The sequence below is a fragment of the Peromyscus maniculatus genome, chromosome 8, assembly GCF_049852395.1.
Source record: "Peromyscus maniculatus bairdii isolate BWxNUB_F1_BW_parent chromosome 8, HU_Pman_BW_mat_3.1, whole genome shotgun sequence".
NCBI lineage: Eukaryota > Metazoa > Chordata > Mammalia > Rodentia > Cricetidae > Peromyscus > Peromyscus maniculatus.
Window position 1 is genome coordinate 96,102,501 of NC_134859.1, and position 17,084 is coordinate 96,119,584.

Here is a 17,084-nt window from a genome sequence, read left to right on the forward strand (position 1 = left end):
TTGAATGTAGTTATCAGGAAATGTCAATTCTGTGATTATTTCTAAAATGGGCATGTTATATAATTCTCGTGCCATTAAGAGAGCCAGAAGTCTTTGTTTAATTGAATAGTCATATGTGTTTATGTGAGAGATGATTGTAGCTTGGTTGCCATTATTCCAGCCCTTCAGGGAGAGATGTCCTTGTTAATCTGTTGAAAACAATGCTTACAACCAGCTGAAAGAAATCTTAACACTCCCAAATTAAAGTTTAAACAGAAATATGAAAAATCGCAACTTGGCATAATGCTTCTTTTGCTTTGTTTGAAATGGAAGATACAGACAGTGAGCTGGGAGCTAGCTAATGAAAATGCTTAGCTAACAAGACTGTAAACAGAAGCCTTAGATTTACCTGCAGGAATGTGGGAAGAAGCCTGATTAGGTGACATTAAAGCAAATTAAAAGTTAGCATGTAAGAAAGCCAGATCTTGGAGTCCACAGACCTGGGTCAGAATACCAACCAGTCCTACCACTTGTGTGACCTTGAGTGCCTTTGCCTGCCACCTCTGGAATTCAGTTTCCTCATTAGTCAAATGGGAGATCAGTGCTTACCTCTAAAGATGGTTTTAAGTAGTAGGTAAACCAGTGTTCAAAGCACACAGTGTCTTGTGTGTACTAAAACATGCAATAACTGTTAGCAACCCTAGGTGTATGAACATTGCAATAGGAAAAGGAAGAAGGGAGCCAGGGAAAAACCTAGCAGAAAGATGAAATTTTTTTCATCAGACATTGTGCTTTCAGGTGCTTAAGAACTGATGAAATTTCTCCACAAATTTGGAAATGTAGAAGCTCACAATTTTTCTTCAAGACATTAAGAAGAAGGGCATGGGAAATGAGCAATAACTATCATGCACTGTAATCATTTTATAAACCAAAGAGCAACGCAAGGCCAGAAAAATACATAGATGTCAAGTGAAGATAGCCTTATACTGATAATAGTCTCTGCACCCATCTCTGATGCAGTGAGTATTTATAGCCATGAACTGGCATTTGAAAACATCAGTTTACACTGCCAGTCACGGCTGAAAACAGATTACTTTAAATGAACATTAAAAAAAGAAAGAAAGAAATAAGAAACATAGGCTGTTTCTGCTTCCAGAACAAGTTTGCTGGAATCTCTAGTGCATATCTCATCAAGCTGGTAAGAGTGCCAGAAGCAAAGTTGCTTCACTGTGTTTATCAGGACTTAAAAACTTTCCTCTCAAGAACAGTGCTAATGTGACTGGATGAGTGATGGGTCCATTAGCACTCAAGAGAGCAGCAGTTTAAATTAGGAAAATATTTGAGATCTTTTCTTCCTATGAAGGAAGTTACTTGATCTTTAAGATCTTATCAAGCTTTGGACCTAGTAGACCATGTGCACTTAATCCTGGGCACACTCAAAGATTGTGCCCCTTATGAGCCTACACAGTCTTCACCGTAACAGCCAGAGAGGCATCATCTCCAGGCATGCTATTTCCCTCAGTCACGTATTTGTTCTTTTTGTCTGAATATTAGATATTAACCTTGCCTTCTCAGTTTTAACATACTTTCTAAACTCAGTTCAATTCCCTACTTTTCACTTTCCATAATAAGGTAATGCCATTTTGTAAAAATATTCATAGCTAAAGAGGACCAGCTGCCAGTTGAACCCACCCACTGCCAACCAATCATTGCCAGTACCCTAGCTAACTTCCCCTTCATGGTGCAGATTCATGCCCATGAAATATGCCACATGCCCCCACTGTCCAGGGGCCATGCTGAGGGTAGCAAAGGGCTCTGCCTTCCTGTATTTTGTAAGGAACCCCAGTGCCTTCCTGTCCTTTCTAGGTATGATTTTTGTTGGCTATTGAACTTAGAGGAAGAATTTGAGAAAAGTCTCAAACTGTGCCACAATCTGAAAACAAAAACAAAAACAAAAACAATAGAAATAAAAGGTGAAACTTAACTTCTTTTTTAAATTCTGTAAAGACTTGAAATAAGATCCTAGTGTCTACTCAAAGTTTCATTGCCTAGCAATCATTAGAAACCATTATTGCTTTCATGGATCAGGCTGCTTACAGCACCCTCTCAAGATAGCCCCTGTTATTTGCCAGAGTGTTAATTTTCAATATCTACATGAAAATGTTCTAATCCACTCCTCCTTACTCTAAATAAATGCAGGGTAAACATTTAGTGACATTTTACTTCATATTCTTTATGATTCTATCCAAACTGGAGTCTCCCAATTATGATTGTATATAACAGATTTCTTTTTTTCAAAAACTTTTACTATTACTTATGGAAAGGCTAGACTATGTCAATTTATTTTTTTCCCGGTGGTGATTATTTCTTATTTACCATGATAGTTCACTACTTAATTTACCATTATGATTCATTACTTAAATACTTATGCTAGTGTTATATGCACTAAGCTAAGGTGAAAAGTTTGTTTTCTTGTACTGCGAAGACCAGTGAATAGATGTAAAGACCCATGCTGTTTTCCTAACCTAAACCATATTTTTTAGCCTGGTATTCTGATTACTTTTTCATCTGGAATATTTGGAATATTAAGTCTTTTTTTTTTAGGTAACACAGTGTTATCCTATCTACTAATCAACCTACTTGTCTAGCCATAGTGTTTCACCTCAAATGTTTTGACATTCCCTTTATAAGTGTTAAAAATTGTTTTCCAAATATAATCTCATTTTCCCCCATAGAAGTCTCATTATCTCTCCCCTAGAGAATATAAAAGCAAGTGTGCCTTCCTTGGAGCATCATTTCTAGTTCCTTCCAAAACCTACACTCATTCCTTTTTGTATACATTGTCCACAGAATCTTCTATGAGGAAAATCCTGATCTTGAGCCCTTAAAATCATTTAAAATACCTTTAAATATTTTTGTCTTCAATCTTTGCTATAATAATCTCAATCTTACTTTTTTTTAGGCAAGTTCTCATGTAGCCCAAATTAATCTCAAACTCACCCCGTAGCTGAAACTGACCTTGAACTCCTGATCCTCCTGTTTCTACTCAATACTGATTTGCTCAGTTCTAGTATTTTTTAAAGGAAAATAAATATCTTGTACTTTAAAAGTAGATTCCATGACTGTGGTAGATACCCAAATCTACACATGTGATAAAATTGCAGAGAATTAAACACATACTAGAGTTAACCTCCCCAATTCAATGAAGTTGTGGCTTACTCAGCTTGAGACACTGAAATATTAAGCTGTGTTTACTGTTTGGCCCCAGGTTCCTATAAAATATCAATCTTCAAGTTCATGGTAGGTTAGGAAATCTGGCTTTCTTATCCCTAGCCCCTCTGGCCCTGTAACTAAAAGCTGGTTCTTCTGTGCTTCAGTTCTTGACATTTACTATAAGAATTGAACCTTTACTACTTAGGGATGAAAGTGCTATGAAATGTAATTGAATGGATGTAACATTTGTTGCATGGAAGCAACATTTAATCAAAATTCTTAAAATAGATGAACAGTATTCTATTCTCAGTACGTGAATTCCTCCACTCACAGCAGAGGGTCAATTTAATATTCTCATACTGCTCTTATGAATTTCTTTATCTCAAAATAATCTTAACATTTGACTAAATTTTAAAGTTTGAACAGCGAATTTGCACACTAAGTGTGAACACTCCCTGTTTATCATAACAGTGCTCTGTTTATGTCCATTGTGACAACTAATATTTCTATAGCACTTGGCTTTTATGGACCTCCATATAGTTTCTATTGCTTTGTTTTTTGATGCTGTGCTCCTGTTCTGTGGGAAACTGAGATCAGGAAAGACAGCTAAGGCCAGTGTTTCTCACCCACTGCGTCCCGCTCACAGAGCTTCATGGTGAGTACTGATACTGTTACAGCATTGTGAACACTGATACTGTTTCTTGTGTTAGAGAAACAACCATTTCCTGCTTTCAAAAACAATCCTGGCTGTTGAGATTGAAAGGAAATGGCTGCATCCAAAGCAAAGGAAGAGCCGCACTCAGAGGGCCCATTGCGATCCTCATCAGATGTTCATTTGAGAAGGTGGCGGGAACCCTGCCCTGGAGGGAGCTAACTCCTGAGTGTGGAGAGAGCTCCAGGAGTCCCTGTGCAAGGGCACATCTGGGCCAGAATAAACTTTCATGAGTGTGTGCTCTCAGGAAGGAGAGGCCTATTTGGAAGCATGAACTTCTCTTCCATACCAAAATTTTGTTAAAAACAAAATGAAGTTGGCTCCTTAGAACACGAAGCTGACTGTGGGCTTCAATTCTTGCCCATCTCCATAGCTGGAAATCATCTTCAGCAGTGTAAAATGTTTGACCTCTTTGTGTCTGTTTCCTCATTTTAAAGAGGGAGGTAATAATCATACTTATCTCACAGTAGCAAATAATATAAAAACTTCAGATCTCAACACAGTACATAACATTAGTTAATACCCAAACCTTACTGTGTAGAATTGGGTGACCATAAAGAGTGACCATGACCATGAAGAACAAGGGTGGTGCTGGTGCTGGTGAGTGGTGGTGGGTGATGGTGGTGATGATGGTGCTGGTGCTGGTAGTGGTAGGTGGTGGTGGTGGTGATGGGTGAAGGTGGGTGGTGGGGTGGGAGTGAGTGGTGGGAGGGGTGGGGGTGGGTGGTGGTAGTGGTGGTGGTGTAGTCGTACAAAGTCTTACTAAAGTCAGACCAGCCTTCCTCACTCTTAACAAGTTTATTTCTCAGTAAAATACCATCTGATGCTTTTCATTTTTTTGAGATCACAGATGTTCCTCCTTCTGATGAGTAAATACTGTGGAATGTTAGAGTGGAAATATCTTCCAAATATATTTGGTTCAGCAGTTGTCCACCATTCACAGTTTTATTGTAGGTTTTATTGTGTGGAATTTTGTGCATTAGCCTGAGTGATATGTTAATTGAAAATGTTCAGTTTGTGGAATAGAGTTTTGCCAAATTCATTCTTTTGTTAAGCATAAATACATATAAAATAGATGCCTCTCACTGGAGAATGTGAAGTTACAGCATGCTGTTTTCATTTTAGATCATAGCAGAACTTCAGACAACCATTTCCTCTCTGAAAGAAGAGAGCGGTCGGCAGCAGCTTGCTGCAGAAAGGCGGCTCCAGGATGTTATACAAAAGTTTGAAGATGAGAAGCAGCAGCTGATTAGAGATAATGACCAAGCAATCAAGGTAATCTAAAGACTGCAGTCACCAGTGGTACCAGCTGCTTTAATGTAATTAAAAGGAGGCTGAAATCGCAGCAGTGGGCAGATGAACGCAGGTATCTGGCTTGCTCACACAGCCTGCAGTAATTCCATTCACTGGACTCTCTACCTTTGATGTATCCAGTGACTCAGGCTGACTTCCCTCCAAGAGATTGCATGCCAGCATAAAAAGTCATTTTTGGCAACCCCTACCCATTCATATTGAACAAATATTTGAAAAATACCTCGTCATTTCTCTTGAGAACTACTTTGGAATTGTCTCTTGAAATTAGAATGTGTGTTTCAGCCCAGTACTGCTGCCTAGCACATTCAGAAGTCAGCTTCCAATTTACATTCTGTTCTTTGTCCCCATCCTTTCATTATGTACTCGCATAATGAGCAATAGCGTGTGTTCCAGGCGTGGAATGCCAGCCATCTGATGGGCTTTGGCTGGTGGTTGCTGCTGAGAACTTTGGTTGTTTCTAAATGGCTTCAGAGACCCATTCACACCTTAACAGCAGCAGAAAACTCCCTGGACCTGATCCTCTAGGTGAGGGCAGTTAGATCTCAAAGCAGCGTTTTCCTTGGCTTCACAGTAGTGGATGTTATTGTAAGTGTCTGCATCACGCTGTCTTTCATCTGTGAGGAGCAGCGTCAGGAAACCTTTGTAAATACAGCTAAAAGGAGAACAAATCGTTTTGAAAAATGCCCAGCAAAAGGTGATTTTTTCAGTGACTTTGCTATAACAATACTTAAAACATGGAGAGTAATCATACAGAGCAAAGAAAAATAAGTTTGGTGTGTGTGTGTGTGTGTGTGTGTGTGTGTGTGTGTGTGTGTGTGTGTGCCTTTTAAGCCTAGATGGTATTGAATAAAATAAAAGGCTTTAAGAGATAAAAAAAAAAAAAAAAAAACTTTTGAGACCAGCACAACCAACCTCCTCACTTTACAGGTGAGGACTTGGGATTTGGTTAATAGCATGTTGCCTATTTATTTCTGTTTGTGAGATTTTTGCCCTCCATAGGTTATGAGACAAACAAACAAAAACAAAAATACAATTTGTTTCATTTTCATGTTCTGGCTATTTGACACTGTCTCTCAAGCCCTTTTAGCTTACACGGGCACACTTTTCATCTACAGTTGGTGCGATTGGCCTGTTAACTGTTTCTGCTGCCTGAGCTGAGCTGTGGAGTCTGTTTAAATGGTTTCAGTTACATAAAAGTTTCATTTTAAGTGGATATCTCCTCCACTTATGTCCAAATAACTCAATGGTCATTAATTTCTAATTTTCAAATAAACAAATGGATCCCATTGTATAAGCAGGGGAAGACATGAGTTAGGTTACCCCTAGCAACAGCCACTGCTAGCATTGTTTTTAAAGGATTAAAATTACCTTGAAAGAATTGTAATTAGCACAATTACCTATTTTAAAATATTTATTCTTATAGTTTAAAACATTTACATGATAAAAGGGAAAAGCCCTTTAATCATAACTTCAGACCCACCCCAAAGCACAGACTGAATTTAAATGATGAGAGTTGATATGTACATAGCATATGCATAAAAACGTATGTTCTGGGGCTACCATGATGGCTCAGAGGTTAAGAGCACTGGCTGCTCTTCCAGAGAACCTGGGATCAATTCCCAGCAACCACATGGTGGCTCATAACCATTTGTAACTCCAGTTCCAAGAGATTCGACATCATCACACAGACATACATGCAGGCAAAACACCAATGCATATAAAAATAAATAATTTTTTAAAGAAGTATGTACCCCATTTTTCCTGATAGTAACAAATTAAAGTTATAATACAGTTAAAAAGCCAAGTATAGTGGCACACACCTGTAATCTCAGCACTTTTCAGAAGCAAGGGCATCCTGAGTTCAAGGCCAAACTGAGCTTTATAGCAAAATCATGTCGAGGGAGTGGGGGAAGCTTATTGATTAAAGAAAAATGGAAATGTAGTAATAGTTGAAATGCAATTCAGTTTGGGTTCTGTTACTTAATGTGTAAAGTGAACAGCTTTTTTTCTATCAAAGTTGCTAAAATCATTGATTTGTTATCATTCATTTCCTTGGCTTTTTCCTCTGGCTATATCACACACACACATGCACACACACACACACACACACACACACACACACACACACACTCATAGAAATAATAAGTGATAGTCACTCAACAGGCACTTTGTTCTTAGTTCTCTAACAAATATTTTAATTTATTTTATGTTCCATTACACCTCTTAGCCTTGACCATTTTTTTTTGTCTGTTTCATTATTCTTTATCATCTGTAACTTTTTGGAAACTCATCACATGAAACTACTAAATTAGCAAATGTCTTGAAATCTGTACATAAAACCCAAATTACCTCCAGTTCTTCTATTCATGTACTACTCAATGCTTTAAAAATACAAAAGGAAAGGTACACCCAAAGATAGTCCTGCATTCTTTGGAAAAGGAAACGGCCCTTTAATTTCCCACTGACCTCAACCCCAGCTCCATGCCCAGCTCTTAGCTCTCTTGGCATAGATATTTCCAGGAGCGTTTTCTCTCTGTCACTTAGCTTCCGGCTCTCAGGCAGCCTGCAGCTAGCAGGGAGGCAGGCACCCGTGACAGCAGCAGGAGCCTGGTGCATGGAGGTGCTCTTCATTGCCCTCACTTCTGGAGGCTTTTCTTCCGGTTCACCATCTTGCTATTCATCACAAGCCCCTGATTCTGAACAGGGTTTTGGAGCAAAAGTTGGAAGAATTCCTTTCTGTTTATTTCACTGGAGCTTGCTGGGCATGTGGAGGCAGTCTCTGTCACCTGATCGCTTGTGGCAGCTCTCCTGGGCTTCCCCAGGTCATCTCCAGGCCTCCAGCAGCTCTCATGGGCTTCCCCAGGTCATCTCCAGGCCTCCAGCAGCTCGAGAGCCCTTGCAGCTTTCTGGCCTTCTCCTCCACCTCCTCACTTGCCCCACCTCAGTTTCCCCAGCAGTTCAGGGAATCTTTTTGAGAAAAGGATTTCCTGAGCATAGCAGTGGGGAGACAAAGCTGAGATTGGACACCCAGTCCAACCCCAGACTGCCTGATAACTGGTGCACAAGGGTCAAGCCCCAGTCTGTCTTCCTTAAGAGCTTAAGCTACCCACTGTTAGGCCTCCCTCCGGGTCCAAACGGCATCTCTGAACATGAATGAAATAACCAAATGTCCAGGTGGAAAGCCTGGCTCCACCCTTCAGTCTGCCTGAAGGATGGAACAAATCTAAGAATTTACATTCTAATGGCACTGAGGGTTCTACACATCCAGATGCAGATACGGGGACATGTGTAGATAATTAGAGAGAGGCAGAGTCACCATGAAGCTCAGTTTCTGGAACCAAATACATCTGTCCAAAGAAATAGTCAACAGTGGTGTATAAACAGCAAGGATGCTAATTGTGAAACCTGCTTCCTCGCCCCCACCACCACTTCCAACTGGATCAGCTGAGCTCTCTCAAACTGAGGACTGAGATTAGAGATAATTAGAACCCAGTGATGTCCCCTCTGAGCTAACTGTGGGTTTCTGTGGGTACTAACGTCATGCTGTAGAGAACCTGTGAGGGAGAAAGCAGTCTACAGACTCCACTGAGGGCACCTGTGTACACACTGAAGCATGGTAAAATACTTTGGATGATAATTTGGCAGTGCCTATCACTAGGAAATGGCTTAGGAGGCCTGCTTAGCCTTTGACCCCATTCTAGAATTCACCCCCAATACGATGATTCAAGTGTTATACTTCGCTTTAGTCATGAAGTGCTTGGCCACGGTATTGAGATTCTGTTCTGTGCCAGGCACCTGTACATCAGGATTCTCTGTCTCCACCCCATCTCTCACCATAGGAAGTAATCTGAAACCCTATCAGAGAAGGTTCTGTGTGCTTATTGAAGACATTCACAAGATGCTCTGCTTAAAGTGTCTATCAAAAGAAGAATGCAATTTCATATCAGAGTTTGACTTCTACATATCTCTGAAAAGTGGATTTGTAGTGAATTTATTTTTATTTTATTTTATGTGTATGGGTGTTTTTCATGTACATGTATCTGTGCAGCGCATGCCTGTCTGGTATCCACATAGACCAGAAGAGGGAGGACATCAGATCCCCTAGGACTAGAATTACAGGAGTGTATACATGTGGGTGCTGGGAATCAAACCTGGGTCCTCTGGAAAAACAAGTACTCTTAACCACCAAGCCATCTCTCCAGCCTGTGTATTTTCTTGATGTATTTGAATGATAGCATCACTATTTAAAAACAATTAAATATTTGTTGGTTTATCTCATTTCTACATTTAAAGTCATTAAAGCTTGTAGAAGGGATTATCCCTGCGGCTGAGAGAGGGGTCAGTGGATAAAGGCACTCATATGAAGCCTGTCAACCTGAGTACTGCTCCCCAGAACTCACACCATGGAAGTAGTCTCATGCCAAATGGACAGGCTAGCCTTGCTTCTACACATGCACCATGGTACATGCCTTCCAAAAATAAATGGATGAATGTAATATTTTAAAAGAAGGGATTATCTCAGATGAACACCCAAATGCACCTCAACTTGATGGCTTAGAGGAACAACTTTATTATATTATTGTAGTTCTTAGAATCAGGAGTTGGGCAGGGGCAGCTGAGAGGCTCTTTTGCATCCAGTGCATCACTGGATTTCATTTAGGAGAAAGCTTAACTGAGGCTGAAATGTCTGAGATGGTTACAGAGCCTCCTTAACAAAGAGCAGTGGAGGGGCCTCAGAGATGTGAGGAAGAGCCTGCCTTCGACATGAAGCTGCACTAGAAGATGCAGAATCACTCCCACCACATTCTGCTGTCCAAGACAGGTCACCAGACCAACACTGAACCAAGTCCAAAGAAGTAGACCCTCTTTCCAATGAGGATGGCAGAGGTTATAAGAGCAAAGTAAATCCATCACAGTCATCTGTGGGGAGTGAATGAAGCTTTGGATGAGTGTGCATTGTTGACATGAGCACTACCCTGTCCCAGACCCCAATGACTCAGACAATGCGATGACAAGGGCTTCCCCTGGTCCCAGTGCAGATGGTGGTAGTGTGGACAGATAGCATCCACCACTGCTTCCTCCTCCCAGATGACTGCAGCCCAAGACTGTTCCCCTACAGAGACCCCCTCCCAATACCAGCTAACCTGCCTCCTCCTTCAGCTGCTTAATAAAGCCACCTGCTGGATCAGCTGTATGATAAACTCTGTTTCCCAGCTGCTGACATGCCTCCATCAAAGTACACAGCCCAGCCAACCCCAGCTCTTCAGTAAGTGTGTCTGTCTCATTTTATTCTCCATCACAAGTCAGGTCAGTGCCCAAGTTGTTCAGGTCCCAGCAGCCATTCCTCGACTAATAGTGAAAAGGCTTCTGTCCCCACAGACTGAAGTCTATATTGATAATGTCACAATAAAGTTACACCTTTCCTTTCTAATTTTACTTTTTAGAGTAAATCTATTCTGTAGTTGTTTTTTTATTTTATTTTTTAAAAATGTATGTATGTATGTATGTATGTATGTATGTATGTATGTATGTATGTATGTATTACAGTGTTCTGTCTGTGTGTATCCCTGCAGGCCAGAAGGTGGCACCAGATCTCATTACAGATGGTTGTGAGCCACCATGTGGATGCTGGGAATTGAACTCAGGACCTCTGGAAGAGCAACCAGTGCTCTTAAACTCTGAGCCATCTCTCCAGTCCTATTCTGTAGTTTTGTAGAAATATAAAATAACATATGCTCAAGACATTCTTCAGAATTTATTTTAAAAGATAAAAGTTTTTCGGGTCATCCCAAAAGTAACTGACCAGAAATAACCAGTCTAGAACCAATGTGGACATCATTTCAGATATCCTGTTACACATAAAGGGGGGGAATACAACTAGACTCATAGAGTGAATTCTATTTTCAGTTGTTTAGGAGAACATGTAGCTCTACTTTAATTTCACAAATTAGAAAGTTGGGAATAAAGCAGAAGAGAGTCTTGAACTGTGGGACAGATGGAGTGATCTGAGGCTGAGAAACAAGTGCATTTGCATAGTCATCCATCCTTCTCCTAGCCCTTCCTTCCCATCCTCCCTTGGGTAGTGTTGCTAGGTTCATGCTGTTCAGGCTTACGGTGTTGAGTCATGGTTAGCAGTACCCTTTAGCTTAATCCTTGTGTTGTATGGATGTAGTCATACACTGTGCCTTTTCCTCAGCATCTCCATCTAGAGCTTTACCTTGATTTGGTGCTTAGTTGGCCAGGTGGTTCTCAGTGGTCCTCTCTACTCAGAGCTCTTTGTGATTGACTATCTACTGGTCAAGCCTTGTACTTGAGACATGTGACATAGGCAGTGTTCTCACTCGTCTTTTCTTCCCGTGTGTACCTATCACTCATGTAATGTTTGGAGGACTGGGGGCAGGGCGCAGGTGTTTGGTTGGTTCGGATCTTGGTTTGGGTTTGGGTTTGGGTTTGGATTTTTTGAGACATGGCTTTTCTAAGTAGCCCTAGCTGTCCTGAAACTCTCTCTGTAGACCAGGCTGGCCTAGGACTCAGAGATCCACCTGCCTCTGACTCCTGAGTACTAGAATAAAAGGCGTGCGCCGCCGCCGCCACCACCACTCAGTTTCATGTGACTTTAATGTTGCTGTGAAGAAAACTGTAAGGATCTAGTGTTTCTCCATATAAATAACTGGTTTTTGATGGGATTCCTAAAGAGTCTTTCTCATGTACGTTTGGTAGATGAACCAGGGTCTATAGGACTATTAACCAGGGTACCTCTAAGTGTTAGAATTGACCACAGGTACCTTTGAAGCATAAAACCCCTCTTCTCTGGGTACAGAAAACTAACCTCTGCTGTTTGCTGCCTGTTCTGCAGACTGAAGGAAAAGGGAAGCGGGAATGGGAGCAGAGGGAAGGACGCAGTGCTGCCGAGCTGGCTTTTTCTCCTTTGAGAATAATTAAATAATAGCGCTCAGGGTTCACGTTACAAGCTGCAAAGGGGCTGCTCTGTCTCCTTGAGCTCTTACTTACCCGTGCTTTTGACACCCATGAAGTACAGAAAAGGTCATTCCCTCAGATAAAGCTGGTCCTCACCTGGTCCCCTACTTCATCCATCTTTCCTCCTCTCATCCCAAGAGCAAAAAGATGAGGCTCCTACACAGTCTTAGTCTCTCCAGATTCGGTAATGTTCGTGAGGATGCTTAGAATCATAACAAAAAGTTGTTCTGGAGACAGTGGCAGGCCTTGACATTGAACCACCGTGAGTCTCTCCAGTGTGTTCCAGAATCTTCTTTTCCCTGAGCACAGGCTTTTGATAGTGTTTTGTATTTTATCAACATGACTATCTTCTAGTTTTCTGTTAATAAGTTTTTGCTGGTTTCTACTTGGGTTTATATGGTTTTTGTTATGTGGTAGGGATTGAACTCATGGCCTTACTCATTCTAGGTTCATGCTATCCCACTGAGCTAAAACCCAGCATCTAGTTTTTGCTCCTGTTTACTCACTCTGTTTGGTATTGGAAGGAAACTATCAGTAATCTGATTTTAAAGTTGTAATTGATTTCTTTATAGCATTAACAAGTAACTTGTGTTGGTCAGCAGCTGCCACAATGATGCAATGTTAAAGCCTCCCAAATCCAGAGCTGTTTAATACCAAACTTTTGTTTTCTTGCAGCATGTCTGTGGGTCAGTGATGGAGAGTTTGTGCCCCGTTGGTTAGACTTAGTCTTTCAACTGGATATGGCCCACTCTACATGTCTGTAAAATCTTTTTGGATTTGTAGCTGCCTGGGATGTCCTCTTCATGGTAGATTCTAGAGATAGAAGAAGATGAGTGGGAATATCTCTGCCACCTCTGCTCATTTGTGTCTGCAGCACTGGAACAGAGAAATTATATTCCTGTTCTCTGAACATCTGTATACTGTGGTTTTTTGGTTTTTTTTTTTTGTTTTTTTTTTTTGGTTTTTCGAGACAGGGTTTCTCTGTGTAGCTTTGCACCTTTTCCTGGAACTCACTTGGTAGCCCAGACTGGCCTCGAACTCACAGAGATCCGCCTGGCTCTGCCTCCCGAGTGCTGGGATTAAAGGCGTGCGCCACCACCGCCCGGCCTGTGGTTTTAATGTACAGAAACTGGACTCTAAGCGCTTCTGTATTTCCATAGCAACACCTTCCTGGTCATCTAACTGACTCATCCCTCATTTCCACTTCTAGTGTCCCTCTTTTCTGCCTTCTTTAGCACTTAGTAATAGTTTATGCACACCACATGTTTATTGGTCTCTTGTCCCTGCAGTCCCTGAGAATCTCATCCCCTCATGTCAACTTCCACACAAATGAATTTTCAATTTTGTTTTTCTACCCTGAGCCTACAACCTCTGTTTATTTGTTTGTTTACTTTTTGTTAATTTATTTGACCAAGGTCTCCTTAAGTAGCCTTTTGCCTCAGCCTTCTAAGTACTGGGATTAGGCTGTCGTACCCTGTTTTGGCCCACAGTTCTAGCCACCATTGAAAATTTCCACTTAGACAGTCCATGGCTGGCTCAAAGTAGACATCTTATGAGACTGAATTCTTCTTCTCTTGCTCTTCCCAAGCCTAAGATTCTTCTTCTAGTACTGGATATTGGGATCAAATCACCATCATCCACCTAGTTACTCAGGTGAGAGTCCTGGAAACCCTCTTGAAGGAATTCTTCTCTACCCTTATCTCTAATAAATCAGTCCTCAGGACAACTCCTAAATGTCTCTAGACACACACCTCATTCCCCTGTCACTAGTTCCTAGCCTTACTCAGAACTGCATCCTCTCTGGCCCTGCCTCATACACTTTCTCCTTTCTAAAATTATTGCCATAGTTCTGTCCCTTACACTGATGATAAAGTGACAGTTCTAGAACACAGATAATGGCATATTGTTTGTAGCTTAAAATCTGTCAGTAGCTTTCCATTTCCTACAGAAGAAATCTTAAACTTGGTCTCCGAACAGAGGAAACACACTCATCTAAAACTGCAGTTCTGAGGTCCCCCCCCCCGCCCCCGCCCATACTTTCATTCTTCAAGGTCCGAACTGTTTTCCTATTGGCACGGATACATCACTGTGCGTGCGTTTCGCTGCTTGTGCAGCAGCAGTGGTACACGAAACTGCCGGTCCCAGGCAACCATGCTGGTAGCCATTTCTTCCTTCCAGATACATGTGGTTGACACGAAGAGGAAGCAACTGAACGCCTACTTATTAAATCCCAGGTCTCGAGACAGTGCTCTTCGTAACAACAGGCAGTGCGCATCAAGCCCTCCTGCACCATTGAAGCCAGTCGCTCGTCTCACAGAAAGGCAGTTCTGCTCCAAGTGTGGGGGAACGCTACTGTTCTGAAAGGATTGACAACCTGTGTTTATTCACACTCTAGTATCTGACAGGCATTTTCTTGAAAATAAGTGAAGTGAGCCTGACATGTCAAGGATAACAACTGACTATATTGTTGCTAATAATAAAATTTGCCCTTTCAAGCAATAAGTTAGAATTTTGGAAAACTGGTATCATTGTTGTGAGCTTGACAGCTTGGCGTTGCTGAAAGTTTTCTGATGAGATTGGTGGCTTTGCAAGTAGTAAGAACGGGGCAGGAAGAGAATGAAGCATCTCTAGTTGGAAGATTTCCATGACTCATTATACCGTGTTCTCAACTGATCAGTGCCTGATGTTACAAAGCCCTTCATGAGTAAAAGATCCATTCGATGCACAGAGACCAAGGGATTTTAATGTAACTGCATACAAAGTTCACCCTTGAGAGTTTCAGATTCCAAATTACAGTATGAGATCAGAGGACATCTTTTCTCACCTTCCATCGTGTGGGTTGCAGAGACTGAATCATCACCAGGCCTGGTGAAGGGCACCTCTCCCCACTGAGCCATCTTGCTGTCCCTGGGGTGGTTCCTTTTTAAGAATGAAGAGGGATTTTAAAGCTAAACTCTGTGAGAACAGCTAGACAGGTGTCCTGCTTCTCCCCACCTCATTGGCTGGTGAGTTTCAGCATCCATGCCAACCCACAACCTCCAGGACTGAGGAGCAAGCCAGTAGACAATGTCCCACAGCACCTGTGCATCAGGGCTCCTGCCCCCAGGTCCCTCCCTTGAGTGCCTGCCCTGATGTCTTACAAAGATGGAGTGAAACTTGAGGGTTGTAAGCCGAAATAAACCCTTTCCTCCCAAAGAAAATAAACCCTTTCCTCCCCCAAAATTACTTTTTGTCATGGTGTTTTATCACAGCAATAGAAATCCTAACAAAGGTAGATATGAAATGAATACTGATGAACAGTAAAAAGGAGGTCTTTTAGGTTCTAGAGCCTAACCAGAGACCAAGTTTCTGTTACAGAGAAGTCAGTTAAGTCATCACAGAATTGTGTAATAAAATGAACTTAGCATTAGCTCTTCAATCAAGTAGGAATATACATAATACAGATCTTATGATTACATATGTTATTCATATATATATTCACACACGTACATGTAAGAATATGATAGAAATTGTATATGTGTGCATATATTCATATACATGTATACATAAGAGTATGATAGGAATTATATATGTGTATACATATTCATACACATGTATACATAAGAATATGATAGGAATTATATATGTGTGTACATATTCATACACATGTATATATAAGGATATGATAGGAATTTTATGTATATATGTATATTCACACACATCATATTCTTATGTATACATGTATGTGACTATATATACACATATAATTCCTATCATATTCTTACATATACATGTGTGTGAACATATATATATATATATAATTCCTATCCTATTCTTATATGTCCATGTGTGAATATATATACACATATATAATTCCTGTCATTCTCTTACATGTATATAAGTGTGGATATACATATATGATACAATAAGAATATTATAAGAATTATATATGTGTATATATACTCATACACATGTATGATAGGGATTATTCAATAATTTTGGTTGTGAGGCTTAAATTTATATATTTTGGCAGTCGTGTTTATTAATTGCCCTCAACTATCACTAATATGGTTCAGAATTATTAAAGCAACAAAAACTTCAAACACATACTACATTCTTAACTACTAAAAAGCTAAATGATCCGTATATTTTCCAGTCATTATTTTTTGGACAATGCTGTAGTAAAATTAGCCACACAGTCACTCCAGGCTTATAAAGTACAGTGGATCAAGCCACTGGTTCTGAAGAATCTGTTTCTCTTATTCTTGTAATTACTGTCCCTCACATCCTCATCCATTTGCTCATCCAAGTCTAATTTATTTTCTGGTTTAGTATGTACAAAGCAGTGTTTAAGGGCTGAAAAGTATTTTCCATACAGCTTGAAAGATTTTGTCCACTGAATGAAGAATCTTTGGGGTGAGTTTTGAAACGAAGTAAAAGTCTTCCAGAGGCTAGAACTGGCGGGGACTCAGGGAGGTGAGAGCTGTTCACCTCCCCTTTGCTCTCTGTTCTCACTGCTTCTCCAACTCCGAAGCAAGGTCATAACTCACTGCCACACTGTTACCGAGCTTATCTTTAGGAAAATGACAACTAGGATTATGATACTGTGACTGACTTCCTTTTGAGTGAGCAAGCAAGTCTTCTTGGGTGGGGTGGAAAACTCCTTTCTATTCTTAGCATTATTAGTTCTAATCCAGGAGGGCATAAAGAAAATGCCACTTTCTTCTGTGTCCTTAGAACATGCACACAGGGAAGGCAAGAAGTAAATAACAAATAGGTCCCAAAGAAAGCCATTTGAAGCCAGGCCAAGATTTCTTTCTGTGTCTCAGCACTACTAAAACCCCTCAAGAGACTTGCAATTTTATTCTTTAGAAACTGGTTCATATAAGCTCTTGGTGCAGTGAGAACT

The 17,084-nt window shown here is 40.8% G+C and overlaps 1 protein-coding gene across 12 annotated transcripts in view; it reads left to right on the plus strand.

Annotated features, from left to right (window-relative positions):
* Cep112 (centrosomal protein 112) overlaps nucleotides 1-17,084 on the plus strand; it is a 432,181-nt gene that overhangs the window by 343,063 nt on the left and 72,034 nt on the right. For 9 of the 12 annotated variants that reach the window (XM_076543620.1, XM_076543621.1, XM_042283013.2 and 6 more), the window contains one exon: nucleotides 5,030-5,179. The exons of 1 other annotated variant lie outside the window; for it this stretch is intronic. In XM_076543620.1, coding sequence (XP_076399735.1) covers nucleotides 5,030-5,179 — 150 coding nt within the window. Of the gene's footprint in view, nucleotides 1-1,845; nucleotides 1,938-5,029; nucleotides 5,180-14,374; nucleotides 14,706-17,084 lie in introns of those variants that run through there. 2 more of the 12 variants (XM_076543623.1, XM_076543628.1) reach the window with 2 other exon arrangements.